General features: G+C 31.8%; 4 protein-coding genes across 4 annotated transcripts in view; 2 read left to right on the top strand and 2 right to left on the bottom strand.

The window, feature by feature from the left end:
• Nucleotides 1-15,217, top strand: part of LOC127712220 (beta-glucuronidase-like) — a 988,629-nt gene that overhangs the window by 58,522 nt on the left and 914,890 nt on the right. The window lies entirely within an intron of this gene.
• The window catches only part of LOC127712224 (ornithine decarboxylase-like), a 787,891-nt gene that overhangs the window by 86,032 nt on the left and 686,642 nt on the right, over nt 1-15,217 (bottom strand). The window lies entirely within an intron of this gene.
• Nucleotides 1-15,217, top strand: part of LOC127712221 (uncharacterized) — a 209,635-nt gene that overhangs the window by 90,268 nt on the left and 104,150 nt on the right. The window lies entirely within an intron of this gene.
• LOC127712215 (zinc finger protein 595-like) overlaps nt 1-15,217 on the bottom strand; it is a 29,650-nt gene that overhangs the window by 3,993 nt on the left and 10,440 nt on the right. Inside the window, exon 2 of the mRNA XM_052218521.1 lies at nt 13,819-14,842. Coding sequence (XP_052074481.1) covers nt 13,819-14,842 — 1,024 coding nt within the window. The remainder of the gene's footprint in view (nt 1-13,818; nt 14,843-15,217) is intronic.

The raw sequence follows: 15,217 nt of genomic DNA, 5'->3' as shown, positions 1-15,217 counted from the left end.
GAGCAGGATCTGCTTACCCTTCCAGAGCACATGAGATCACCCCCAGTATTTGGTGGGGTTCGTATTGCTCAGTCTTTAGATTTCTATGTTGTGCCTTGTGTACTATTGTTTGTCTGTCTTTTTCTTTTAGCCATGGCGTTGTCAGTTTATTTTCGATCTACGAGTTTGAATGTCCCTCTGGTATATTTTGCCCCTCTTTTAAGGTTTTTTAAAATTTAAATAACAAACGATTTTTTAAAGCGGTTATTACATTGTTAGGAAATGCGCTCAATTAAAGTCATTACAGTTATATGTCAACTATTTTATTTTACCACTTTATCTTTTTACAATTGTCCTTCTTATAACATTGTGCACATGTGAATAATAAGGCATTCAGTATAATAAAAACATACTGCCTTTCGTGAAAAATTGTTATCCCTAAATCCCAACACCTTCATCCAAGGGCAGTATGTTTATATAACAGGTGTCTTCACCATTGTTGATTTCACTGGTAAAACCTATTTTTGAAAGTGGAAAAAAGAGAATCAACTCGAGCTTTATTAAAAATAAATTAGGAATGTGTCCATCACCACAGAAGATGCCCCCACTTGAATATAAAGTTATATTATAAAGGGACATAACTCAAGAACATTAAAAGTAATGCTACCCAAATTCGTACTTAATCTGAGTTTTGTGGTACCAAGCATCGTTTATAAGTTTCATTTGGGTGAGGCGCAAACTTGAGTTAGAGAACGGAAACGAAAAATTCTGCATTTTTTCCATTTGTAATAGGCAAAAACTCTAGAAAGGTAAAAGAGACGCCACTCAAATTCAACTTGATCTGTATTTTGTGGAAATGAGCTTTGGTGTACAAGATTCAAAACATTTGGTAAAGGTAAACTTAAGTTAGAGAACGGAGAAATATTTCGGGATGTTCAGACAGCTCAATTGTAGAACTTAATGCCCCCTCCAGTAAGGCGGGGGATAAAAAACACTTTAGGAAGTAATTCACTAGATTTTTTTATAAAGTTATTTGTATTTGAATCAAGATTAAGATAGGTATTGACCTGCTATTAAAATCAAGACATTTTTATAAATATTTATAGCAAAATCTTACTTTCCTTGGGTGGCCAGGAAGATTTCAGAAAGGATTTATTCTGTCCTGGAAGAAATGAAAAAATCTTACCCTTGAAACACGTATGATGCAAATGAATATGTAAACATAGCAAGAGGTCCAAACAAAAATTTTAATCTCAAATCAATGTCTTTCCATTCTCCCAAATCAAAATCAAATTGCCCCTTCCTTAGTGTATTTTACAAACATGGTTTCTAACAGCATAGAGGCAATATATGATGCATTAACACTGATAAATGATTAAGGGATTTGTGTTCATAAACTGTTTAATATCAGTCTGAGTCAGTCTTAATGTATTATTACCACTGAACATGCTGAACAGTCAAGTGCCTTACTACATGTACTATATCATCTATATACATTTATTACGGAAAATATCATGTGCATGTATTTATTCATTGTTAATTTGTTATTCTTCATTGTTCTTGTAAATTCTTGTTCAACTTTAACAAAAACAACAAAGAAGGACAAAGTTATTGAACTAGACGTACTAGTGTACTGGGATCATCACTTAACAAGAAAGTGTCAATAGTACACGGATGCCCCACTCACACTATCATTTTCTATGTTCAGTGGACAGTGAAATTCGAATCAAAACTCTAATTTGACCTGAAGCGTGACAGACGGATGGACGGAAACACAGACCGAAAATCATAATGCCCCTACCTGGGGCATAAAAACTAAATTGAGACTTTTTGTCATGTGACTACCTGTCCAACATTCTACATGAAAATAATACTCATATACATTTGTATGTAACCTAATTTTAACAACATGTAAGCAAACTTTTATCAAAAGTACTGGTATGCAGGCAAGACCAGGAAATACAAGCATTCTGTGAGTATTGCATGGCAATACATAGTCCCCTACCGGTTAAAAATGCAATGTAATGGAACAAAATGCTAACTTGATCTATAACTTGTCATGGTGTAAACTACATAAAATAGCAAACAAACCAACCACTTTATTCTTCAAACAATTCACTAAAGAAAAGGAAAAAAATCCAAAATGTCATTTATCTTAATACAATGTCTTTTACAAATCTTTTAAAAAATGAGTTATTTCCTTTTGAACAGAAATGTAGTAATAAATAAGTATTTCACCAAAATTTAATTCTAGGAAAAGTTAAAAAATTAGTTATTCCCCTTTGAACCGAAATCTAGTAATTAATAAGTATTTCATCAAAAATTTAATTCTAGGGAAAGGGCTTTAACTGAACAAGGAGAAAAGCTAAAATCGTGAAAATCAAACTTGACCTGTAACTTGTCATGATAAAACAATACACCAAATATCAAATCAATATCTTCAAGCATGAAGAAAAAAGGTCTGGAAAACTGATTTGCCAGCCTGACGGATGGACAGACAGATGGACAGAGTGCAAACCTAAAGTCCCCTTTGACTTCGTCGGTAGGGGACTAAAAATATCCAGGAACTAAAATGTAAATAGTACAACATGTCCATGTTTCGTCAATCTAATATTGATTACCCACAAAAATAAATGAGTTCATAGCATTATACATGTATAAATGTAATATACATTCACAATACATATTTAAATCAACCACATTTTAGCGCCTATCCAAAGTCAAGAACCTCTGGTCTTTGTTAGTCTTGTATGCTTTTTTAATTGGGTTCATTTTTATGTTTCGGGGTTTAGTGTGACGTCCTTTTTCACTGAACATTACTGTTTAGGGACCAGATGAAGCTAGCCTTTGGTTGGGGGATTTTCTCACAGTGTTGAAGATCCGTCAGGAAGATCCATTTGTGGCCTCAGGCTGTTTTCTGCTCTGTGGGTGGGGTGTTGTCTCTTTGAACAATTTCCCGTTTCCATTCTCAATTTTATTTGAAAATTAATAAGTAAATAGTTCAACTTTATTTTACCATAAATACATGCAGATCTATGTTTTTGCAATTATCCCAACATAATAAACTTAACCTATCAATCATGTACAAACGTAATACATCTAAGACTATATCTTAAATGATCTTAAATCATTTCATAACTAAATTCATGTTTTATCATGTTCATGCATATATACAGCATGTACAGGTAATTATTAAATACATGTACAAATAAAAGTATTAAACAAAATGACCATTTTGAACAATTTCAATTAAGCATTTAAAAACAATCATAGATTTATAAAAATCAGGTATAATGCCATATAGAATGTTATTGCGTATATATAATGATTGTATGTTCGGACATATGAAATAAATATCACATTATTTCATTCTTTATAATTACAAATGCCATGAGCATGATGAGTCAATGTTAAATTAAGTTCGAGAATGGAAACGAAAAACTCCAGTTTTTTTCACTTGTAAAATAACCTGCTGGTCATTAGTTGTCGTTTGTTGATGTGGTTCAGTGGTTGTCATTTGTTGATGTAGTTCATAAGTGTTTCTCTTTTCTCGTTTTTTATATAGATATGACCAATGGTTTTCCTGCTTGAATTGTTTTACACAAGTTTATCATTTTGGGGCCCTTTATAGCTTGCTGTTTTGTATGAGCCAAGGCTCCGTGTTGAAGGCCGTACTTTGAACTATAATTGTATGGAGAGTTGTCTCAATGGCACTCATACCACATCTTCTTATTCTTAATAGCTCCAAAATGGTAAAAGTGACGCCACCAAATTTCAAACCGGATCAGTGTTTTGTGCTAATAAGCATTGTGTATAAGGGTTATAACATTTTGTTGAGGCACACTTAAGTTAGAGAACGAAAAAAAGCAATTATTCGATTTGTAAAGGGGCAAATTCGTAGAAAGATAAATGTTTTGACACCTTAATTTAAACTTGATCTGGTTTTTGTCGAGCCTGCGACTTTTGTCGCAGAAAGCTCTACATAGGGATAGTGATCTGGCGGCGGCAGCGGCGTTAGCCATCTTCTTAAAAGCTTTATATTTTAGAAGGTGGAAGACCTGGATGCTTCATACTTTGTATATATATGCCTTCCGTTACGAAGTTTCCATCTGTCACATGTCCATTGTCCTTGACCTCATTTTCATGGTTCATGCAGTGACTACTTGAAAAAAAAGTTGAGATTTTTTGTAATGTTAATTATTTCTCTCTTATTATGAGTAATAGGATAACTATATTTTGTATGTGCGTACCTTGCAAGGTCCTCATGTGCGTCAGACAGTTTTCACTTGACCTTGACCTCATTTCATAGATCAGTGAACAAGGTTATGTTTTGGTGGTCAAGTCCATATCTCAGATACTATAAGCAAAAGGTCTATTATATTTGGTGTCTAGAAGGATTGTAAGGTGTACATGTACAACTGGCAGGTGTCATCTGACCTTGCCCTCATTTTCATGGTTCAGTGGTTATAGTTAAGTTTTTGTGTTTTGGTCTATTTTTCTTATACTTTATACAATAGGTTTACTATATTTGGTGTATGGAATGATTGTAAGGTGTAAATGTCCAACTGGCAGGTGTCATCTGACTTTGACCTCATTTTCATGGTTCAGTGGTCAAAGTTAAGTTTTTGAGTTTTGGTGTTTTTTTCTAATACTATATGCAATAAGTCAACTATATTTGGTGTATGGAAATATTTTATGATGTACATGTCAGTCTCGCAGGTTTTATTTGACCTTGACCTCATTTTCACGGTTCATTGATCAGTGTTAAGTTTATGTGTTTCGGTCTGGTTTTCTTAAACTATAAGCAAAAGGTCAACTATATTTGTTGTATGGAAGGATTGTAAGCTGTTCATGTATGCCTGGCATGGTTCATCTGACCTTGACCTCATTTTCACAATTCATTGGTCAATGTTTAGTTTTCTTGGTTAAGTCTGTTTCTTAGAAACTATAAGCAATAGGTCAACTATATTTAGTGTATTGAATGATTGTAAGGTGTACATGTATTTCTCGTTTGGTTTATATGACCTTGACTTCATTTTCTTGGATCATGTTAAGTTTATGTAATAGTTGTAGTAACGCTTTCATTTATGACTATCAACATTATATCAATGGTTATAGTAAAGAAGGCGAGACATTTCAGCGTATGCACTCTTGTTTTTATTGTAATGAGCATTCTGTTTAAGTTTTATAACATTTGGAAGAGGTATATTGAAGATAAAGAATCAATTTCGGGATGTATGGATGGATGTACAAATGGACAAAGGTGAAACTTAACGGCCCTCCAATATGGCGGGGGCATAAACATACATAAAAGGTGGTACCACTGTATACTATATCCACTCAAATAAGAATGGTATAAGGAGAACCATAGAAAGGTGAGATACTTTATAAAATACTTAATGGCTCCCTTTGCAACATTTGCCAATTTTGTTGAATATAATTACCATGGTAATTAAGGAAAGACATAATAGTTTGAAAAATAGCATGTCTGAAAACAATGAAATCATACTTAATTACCACCTATTTTTTTCACATTCCTTTTCTTTTCCTTAGAAAATATTTACACTTTTAATGAGCTTTTAACATGTTCAATGGCTTAAAATTTTTCTTATCAACAGTTGAAAAATAATGATAATACATGTAAGCATAAGAAAAATCATTCTTTTTCTGCTTTTTTGTTTTGTGTGTTTATGTTCAGGACCATATGAGTATATTGACCAATGGTGAATGACCATGACCATATGAATATACTCGTTTGGTTTTTAACAGGCCAGACCGTACGAGTATTTAGACCATATAGGTATGTTTTAATAAATTAAAACTTCTTACATGTCCTAAACAGACACAAATCCTTCTCTGAACCAGAATCGGTACAAGTCATTAACTGAAATCCATTATCGTTGTTACATACTGTCTGCATCTTGGTATATCTTCTTTGTTTTTTTTTCATTTAGAATTTCAAATTCACTTTATTCGTGCATAGCTTACACTTATGTGAATAAATGTTACCCTTTTTTGCTAAGTTTCATTCAAAATTTTATATGGAAGTTCTTTTGAAATTTCAGATTTTTTACAAATAATATTATACTAACATTGACTAAGAACATGTAAGCTAAAAGTATTAAGCCCTCCAAAGTTCTAGTGAAAATACAAGCAGACCTAGGATATTGTAATTGTTATCATTAATCAGCTGTAATTGATTACAATTTCTCAAATAATCATTGTAATCATTAATCAGCCAAAAATCTTATTACATGTGATTTAATTTAATCAATTTTTTCACAAAATACCTTGTAATCCTGATTACTTTTTGATTACATTCTGATTACAATAAAAAAAAGTCTGAAATGGTGTTCATGGTTAATAGGTCACATCTTAAATTAACCTTTTTGTTATTCATATTTAATAAATAATTAACTTGCTCAAATAGTTTTGTTTAATACATTAAGCATGCTATTGATACATTTACTTCAGTAACAAAACAAACTGATACAGTATTGAAAGTAATCATTAGCCCAATTAAAAAGTATTGTACATGTTTTCACAATTTAAATGTGTACCGGTATATTTGACTGTTACATTCAAGTAATACTTTTCTTTAACCCCTGAATTATAATCCTTTGTCAATATTGTGATTATTGTCACCTTTGAATTGATAGGTAGAACACCAATTATATGGTCTGTTTTATTGCAATTACCAATTATGTGTAGCTGTAGGGCAATATATGATAAAAGATAAACCTGACATGTGAAAATTTATCTAATTAGCATGATTAGTACAAACAAAAAGAGTGACAAATACGTTGTTTAAAATAAACAAATGTTGGCATATATAGGCAAATAAAATGCAATGATTTTTAATACTTAATATTTTATGTAGGATTTTTGAACAATTCTATTTCAATTTTAGATATGTTTTAACTGGTAACTTTACTTCATCCATATTTTAACTTCCCAAGACTGCATCCCAAAATACATATAGTCAGGAAGATGTATGAAAATCAAAACTCTTTACAAACCTTTACTCAATTGAAGTCAAAATAATTCAGAGATTACTGATGATAAAATTCAATGGGTTCCAGTGACAGAATGTTCATCTATATATGTTGCGAATCTTTGATTTATTAAATTAATGAAGTATGATCATTTAATAACATATCAAACAAAATCCTTTCTCAAAAAGTGCTACAGTTATATAAAACCTTTAACAGTCAGAGATTAACTCTATAGGGTTATTACAGAAAATAACTTGCGTGTGTTATTACAGATACTTTCATGAGTTGTCTACTCTTTATTCCTTAAATTTTCTAAATCTGCAATAACATATGTTTGTTATTTGTAAAATAAATCAAAAATATTTTAATTTATAATGGGCTCTAGGGAACTCTTGAGACTGTGCGCAGAAACTAAATGCATAGCCTTGATAATGAATTTTTTATTTTGATTAATACATTTTTGATTAACCATGGTAAATCAATATATACAGAGACGAGGCTTTTAAGGGATAAACTTAGCTGTAATAACATAGCTTAGTTATTAAACATGTTAAAGGAATGTAACTTATTATATGAGACACTTGGGAATTACTGGGAAGCTTGCGCAGAACCTCATTACATGCTCTGGTCATTATTTCTTACAATAAATTAAAATACAGTAATTAAGCATGATGTATGTCTGAAAAAAATGCTTTGGAGTGATATAGAGATGGCGCATATTTTTTCTGTAATAACATATAGGTGTACTATGCAAAATTGGCAAACTATGAACTGTTATATCTTTCTATAGTTAAGTATACATAAAGACAAAAGTAATGTCAATAGAACTTGTATGCATTTTAACTAAACTAGTGATGTATATTGTACCTTTGAAACATGTAACATACATATGTTATCACAGTTCTTTGATTTTTTAGTCCACAATAACAAATGTATGTTATTTTTCTGTAATAACCATATAGAGTTATATCCCTGACTGTTTAATAGATGATTTACATCATTCAAATGGGTTACATTGTTGCATTTTGAAATTCATTGTAATCAGGTGTAATCATGATTACTTGCCACGGTGATCATTAATTTAATCAGGTACTTTGAGAAATGATGTAATCATTAATTTAATTTAATCATACAATTTACAAAGTAATCGTAATTCAATCAATTACATTGAAAGTAATCAGACCCATCTCTGAATACAAGCAAAATTTCATTTTCTGTTCAACTTTGAAGACAATTAGATGTACATTTGTATATATATCAACTTGTAGTTCAAGCACTGTAAATCATATAAAGAGCTGGAGCCCGCCTTCAGGTGTAGGATTTTCTTGCTGTGTTGAAGACCCATTAGTGGCTTTGGGCTGTTTTCTGCTTTTTGGTTAGGTTGTCATCTCTTAGACACATTCCCCAATTCCATTCTTAATCTTATACAAGCTTCAACATGCATGTTCAAATGAAAATGACTTTTGGTGGTTTGACCCTTCTGCATGATGAAAAAATGTCCCACATATACTACTGTTTATGCTATTGTTTTTTTTTCTTTCTTCGTGTTCTTGTTACTTATAAAAGGACACTTTTCCAAACATCAAAATCGGTTGAAAAAGTTGTTTTTTTAATACTTCAAATCACGGTCTAAGGTCATAAAAAATAATATGTTTGTTTGCCCTAACCCTACCTTAGTAACCCAGAAAACAGCTGCCTACTCAAAATCTTATTGTTCTGATGCGACAAAGTTTTTTTTTAATCAGATAGGCATGAAGACTAACAAAGATCTGACACTTCAATTTCTCTTTGAAAAAAAAAAAAAAGAAAATGCTTACCTACCTACCCACTGTCTCTACCTTTGGGTAGGGTTTGGGCAAACCAAAATATTTTTAAGTGTGGCCTAGAAGTGATTTTTAAAAGGGTAAAAAGGGAATCAACTCTAGCTTTATTAAAAAGGAAGTGATTAACAAGTATTTTTTTAAAAAGGTAATAGGTATTTGAATCAAGATTAAGGTAGGTATTGACCTGCTATTAAAATCAAGACATTTTCATAAATATTTATAGCAAAATCTCTCTTTCCTTGGGTGGCCAGGGAGATTTTAGAAATAAATATTCTGGCCTGGTAAAAACAGTCTTGTCCATGATACAAGTTTGTAGGATAAAAATGAATATTTCAACATAGCAAGAGGTGGAAATGAAAATTGCTTCTTAAATAAACCTCCTTCAATGCATCCTCGTGATCCTCCCAACCAAAATCAAATTTCCCCTTCCTGAATGTATTTTTTACAAAAATGAAAACAGTATTTTATACATTAAATCTCATAAATGATAAATGGGTTTGTGTACATAAACTTTTAAATATCCGTCTGAATCAGCCCAAATGTCTTATTACCACTGAAGAGTCAAGTGCATTACTGCATGTACTTGTACATGTATATCATGTATATCATGTATTACTAACTTTTGTTAAGAAAATATCATGCATCTGTTCATGGAATTGCTCATTTAATTTGTTTTTAAGATAATGCATATATATTATCATGATTATATATATCATGTATATACAAACAAGTCTAAATTGAAAACAACGTTCAAACCTATGATTGCATTGGATAAAAACTGCAATTTTTATACGTGTGCATGCAAAACAAATTTCTTGTTAGAGGGGTCTAAATACAGCACAAACAACATTTTCCAAAAGACCAAAAAAGTGAAAAAGTATATTTTAACAAAACGCATTTGACTAACAGGTCGAAAAACAAATGTTCTTAAACCCTGCTGATTGCATGCCATTGGCGATTGCCAAATAAACAGATCACCGATGTAATAAATGGATCTTAATTATAATTTTAATACTAAACAGAAAACAATAAACTTGCGGAAAAGATGGTATACCGCAAACAAAAGGTGCAAAGGTTTTTGTACACCATATCCGGATTACGATAATTAATGTCTCTTCAGTGATGTTAGGAATCGAAACAGTATTTGGAAAGCCATACAATTTACCTCAATTTAGGATAGACTCTTGAATTTTGAAGAGTCAAAATAGGATGAACGGATCATATTAACCCGAAGGCAAATATAATACATGCCCAAACGAAAAAATATAAACAAGTCTAAATTGAAAACAACGTTCAAACCTATGATTTTGTTGGATAAAAACCACAATTTTTATACGTGTGCATGTAAAACAAATTTCTTGGTAGTGGGTCTAAATACAGCACAAACAACATTTTCCAAAAGACCAAAAAAGTGAAAAGTATATTTTAACAAAACGCATTTGACTAACAGGTCGAACAACAACAAAATTCACATTTTATCATGTTCTTGCGTATGTATACATGTGCATACATGTACAAACAAAAGTCTTCAACAAAATGACCATTTCGAACAATTTCAAGCATAAAAAATCATAGATTTATAAAAACAAGTCGAAAGCCAAAAACCGGACACGATAATAAATGTAAGATAATTCAGATGTTTCACTAATGTTTCGACATGTCCCAAGATAATAAATATTCTAACTTTTTTCTTACATGTCTTACATGTGTCTTATGCATCTAAACAAAGTTAAGCAAATATTTACTAGTCCCAATAAAAATTTCCTAGTCCAGGGCATTGAACTTGTGGGTGACAGTGCAGACTGGGTCACTTTACAATGTGTCATGATCTGGGAGAGCGATTAATTGCAACCTTTACCAAATTAAATGAAAAATGATGAAACTGATGTTCAGTGGTTGTCCTTTGTTCATAAATGTTTCTCGTTTCTCTTTTTTTATATACATTAGACTGTTGGTTTTCCCGTTTGAATAGTTTTACACAAGTCATTTTTGGGGCCCTTTATAGCTTGCTGTTCGGTGTGAGCCAAGGCTCCGTGTTAAGACCGTACTTTGACATGATTGACTTTTACTTTTACAAATTGTAACTTGGATGGAGAGTTGTCTCATTGGCACTCATACCACATCTTCTTATATCTACTTACAAATGACTACTTATAAGAATTTAAAAAGATCTATATCAATTGATGAACAGACATATGTACATGGTTTGTAGATTACATGTAGACAATGGTAGATGTAGATAAATTATGCATTAATTAAAAGGAATAAACATGAAAAACATTCAATTCCATTTCAGATGAAAACTTCCAATAACCATCACAACTTTTATTCAATTTTTGTTTTAAAATTTCCTACTGTAGAATTATCATAGGTACAGTTTATATATTTCCTGTGAACACGGAGAAAGACCAAACTGATAACTTCTTTTTGTTACAATAACCTGGTGGTTTTTTTAATTTTCATTTCCATTTATTTAGGACAATTTAATTCTTTATCATGGATATGTTTATTTCAATAAAATCTGATTCCAGTGTGACATGCTTTACTGTTCAAAGCAGTATGACTTACTATACATGCTATAGGTGTAACACCACTAATTCAGGCTGGGCCAGAAAGCACATACCAGAAAGTAGTACATATTTAACACAAAATAGTTCCTACGCATGAATGTAACTTTCAAAATATGTAGAATATTTAGGTATTTTTGGTATCAAATGAAAGCTGAATGACTGGTGATCATTGTAGAACACTTTTTGGACTTATAATTTTGAATATTAAAAAAACTGCATCAAATTTTAAAAAGAGGGTATATTTTGGCTGTCAGACTGATCTGAAGTACCTGTTTTGGTACATCCGATGTTCTGGGAACCAGTTCTTTCTTATCATGCTTATATGCCATTAAAGATATGTTGATTTTTTTCAGTACAAGACACCATAAAGAGTTGCTTTGACATGCAATGATTGTCACTTTATTTGAACTTAAATCATTTAAGAGCTGTGCCTGCTTGAATATGTGGAATTTAACATAGAAAGCAATGGGGCTATGAATTAGTGGTGTGCTTCCTATAGGGGAGGCTGGTCATTGTCAGAATGTGCAAAAGCTTGATGAACCTTAATTTTGTAAATCAACAAACTCATGTGCACCTTGTTATATACATTTACTGATAATGCTGACATTAGACTTTAAGAAAAAAAAACTCTGAAAAACAATCGTTTCTTTGAGCCGTCATCACTACTGTAGTACATGTATGATTTTGTAAAGATTTTTCAATTATCAGACTTGCATGTACATGTACACATGGTACATTTGTACGAAAGATTCAAATATGTACAAATGTACATAGTGTAGTTTTTGTTCATTTAATATGAAAGTCAACCAGTCATTTCCAGAATGGCAATTACCTTTCAACATGTCAGTAAATTAAAGGGAAACAACTCCAACTGAAATCATATGGAGACACTACACTAAACATGCTAAAGGATTATTTACCCTTGTGTTGATTCAATGCTAAACATATGGAAATTTTATAGAAAATCCCCAGCCTTTCCCCTTATACTCGCATATTTGGCAATTCTGTGCTTGCTAGCTACATGTATATAGATAGAGGATTATTGTATGCAGTGCTAGCAATGATTTCCTTAAAACAAGTTTATATATTTAGATATTGGTTAAAACAAATATAAATATGGATCAATTCAAGTACACCTTCTAGGGTGCGCTCAAATCAGCTTGAGGTTTTTTTGGAATTTACAGATTGTTAGAACTTTTTGTAAACATAAATGCTAGCACATCATAAATAAACAAGTGAGTAATCTATGTTTAAAATTTTATAACAAAAATCTCTGTATTAGATGTATAAAAGTCTGTGGATTTTCTACAAAAATCTTGGTTTTACATGTATGCCCTTTTTCTATTATATGCAATGAAACAATAAATAATAATGCTTTGCACAAAGTTTCCCCTTGGTATATTTACAAAACGGACCATCTCTATTATTCATTATCTTTGCTGCTTTGATAGTATTGCAGTTTGAAAATTTCGTAATTCACATGGCCACAGAAGGGGTCATAAATCTTAATCTTTTTTTTCTGTTTTCATTTACATGTAGTGTTAAATTGACAAACTTCAAAAATGTCTCAAAATTTCACATTTTAATTGCTATTAAACTCATCCTATTTGATAATTTATCATGAAAAAATATTTCTTCTATCGATTCATTACTTTATACATGTTATATGCTTATTATGGCAGTAATAAAAAATAATTCAATTTCAACTACTGCCACCAAAATGTGACCATGTTATAACCAGCATGACCAGTGTTGCTTGAAAAATCCCTAAAATAATCATGATAATACCTTGCATTGATCATGTTGATGCATCTGATAAAAAAGATTACGATATTCTGTAAGCAGTCAATACTTCCATTATGATGCTTCTGAACAATCTGAGAGATGTTTGGTGAAAATAAAAATGGCTGATAAGTTAAACGTTGGTCTCACACATATCATGCATATTGCTATGAATTATCATCATGATTATACACATGTAGCACTATTTTGATGCCTGTTAAAATTTGAGGACTGGGTCCATAGTGCTCCTTAAATGGCAAAATATGGCATGTACAGTGTATTTACCCCTAATTCCTGATTGTTACCCCCAAACTCAATTTGAGCCTTCCCTTTGTGATCTTGTGGTATAATTTCAGAGAGATCCATACACTTACACATGTTTCACACAAGTTATTGTCTGGAAACTACAAAAAAAACTTGATTTTGGACCACTTATTCCTATACTGTTGGTACAAAAACCCTCAAAATCAAGCCCAACCTTCCTTTTGTGGTATTGAACATTCTTATAAAATTTCAGAGACCCATTCATTTCAACTAAAGTTATTATCTGGAAAGCATATGTATCTTTGGTCGACGACGCCCATGACGACATGATAGCATTATAAAAAGCCATTCTTTTTGCAGTCATATAAAAATTGTATAAGAAGTTTAAATTATCATTACTAATACCTTTTGGCTGTCTTCTCCGCCATCTTCACTGTTGTAATTTTGTGTTTGATCTGGCCTAGTTCCCATCTCTTGGTCATCATTGGTTTCTCCACTAAATAAAACCATACATTCTGAACAAACTTTCTTGCTTGGATCTGTAGCATTTTCCTCTTCATTTACAAATTCTTTTGTACATAATGAACATAAACTGGGTTTAGTTTGATCTAGGCAAGAAGAAGCAGGTTTAAATGTCTGCGCTTCTTCTATTCCAGACAATTGCTTTGCAATGGCCAATATTTCTACCACATTAGATGAGGTGGCATTGTCTTTTGCTTGTGCAATGTTATCATTGTGGAATATTTTTCTTCTCTTGTTGCTTCTGGTTTCTCTTCCTGTGGGTGGATCCAAAGATTTTTCAGCATCCCTTTCTTCTTTGGAATCTTGACTTCTTTTAGCTATATCACTACCAACTTTAAGATCACTGTTGTCATAGTTGAGATCCTCTACATAATCAACAGTGTTTGTACTGTCAACTAAGTTGTCATCCGGTCCATGATTGACAGATGCCACCAGTGCTGTAATCCCATCCTGTGATTCTGATATTTCCTCTTCAACTTGAACAGCACAAAATGGGTTCATGCTTTCGACCTCATGAATATTTCGATCTTGCTGAATAAAATTTTCAGCAGCAGATTTCATATTGTCAAGACCTATCGTCTCACACAAATGACTAAAATCTACTTCATTCTCCTGGGAAATGTTTAACTGTCCTGTATAAAGGGTCTGCACTAAACAGCATATTGTTTTTAATGAATAATTCTTGAGACTGACATAAATTCTTTCACCTTGACTTTGAGACGCCAATTGATTCCTTAAATATGGACTTCTGCATGCCATAAGAACAAGTTTATGAACAAATATGACGCCATCTTTGCACTCGAGGCCTGCATCACAGAATGTCCCATCCTGTTGTAGTTCATACATGCATTTTGTCAGGTCCTCTACATGACTAGGAATGGTAACACTGCCTTCCATGTTCAAGCACCTATTTAAAAATACATTGTGATAAATCATTATTAATTTATAGCATGTAAAGACCATTAAGAAGGTTAACGTCATTCAGATTATACTAGTTAATTTTCCATCAAATTTGGTCAGTTCCATTTTCACTTTGACTTTGTTTAATTTTATTTCTGTATCATTTTAATGATCAATGATATAAATCATTTCATTTATCATATATATATATGGCATGTATGGGCAAGATTTCAAAATGTTTTAAATAATATTGGACAAGTTGAAAAAAAAAATAGATAATTTTTTCATCAATTTTGTAAAATGTTTGACTGATTTGTACTTTTTGCCAGACATTCAGATTTAATTTTCAATACCAGTATATATCTCAATTAATTCTTAAGTG

The sequence above is a fragment of the Mytilus californianus genome, unplaced genomic scaffold (assembly GCF_021869535.1).
Source record: "Mytilus californianus isolate M0D057914Y unplaced genomic scaffold, xbMytCali1.0.p SCAF_8, whole genome shotgun sequence".
Classification (NCBI taxonomy): Eukaryota; Metazoa; Mollusca; class Bivalvia; order Mytilida; family Mytilidae; genus Mytilus; species Mytilus californianus.
The sequence above is the reverse complement of the archived record's forward strand: the minus strand, read 5'-3'. Positions and strand labels throughout refer to the sequence as shown.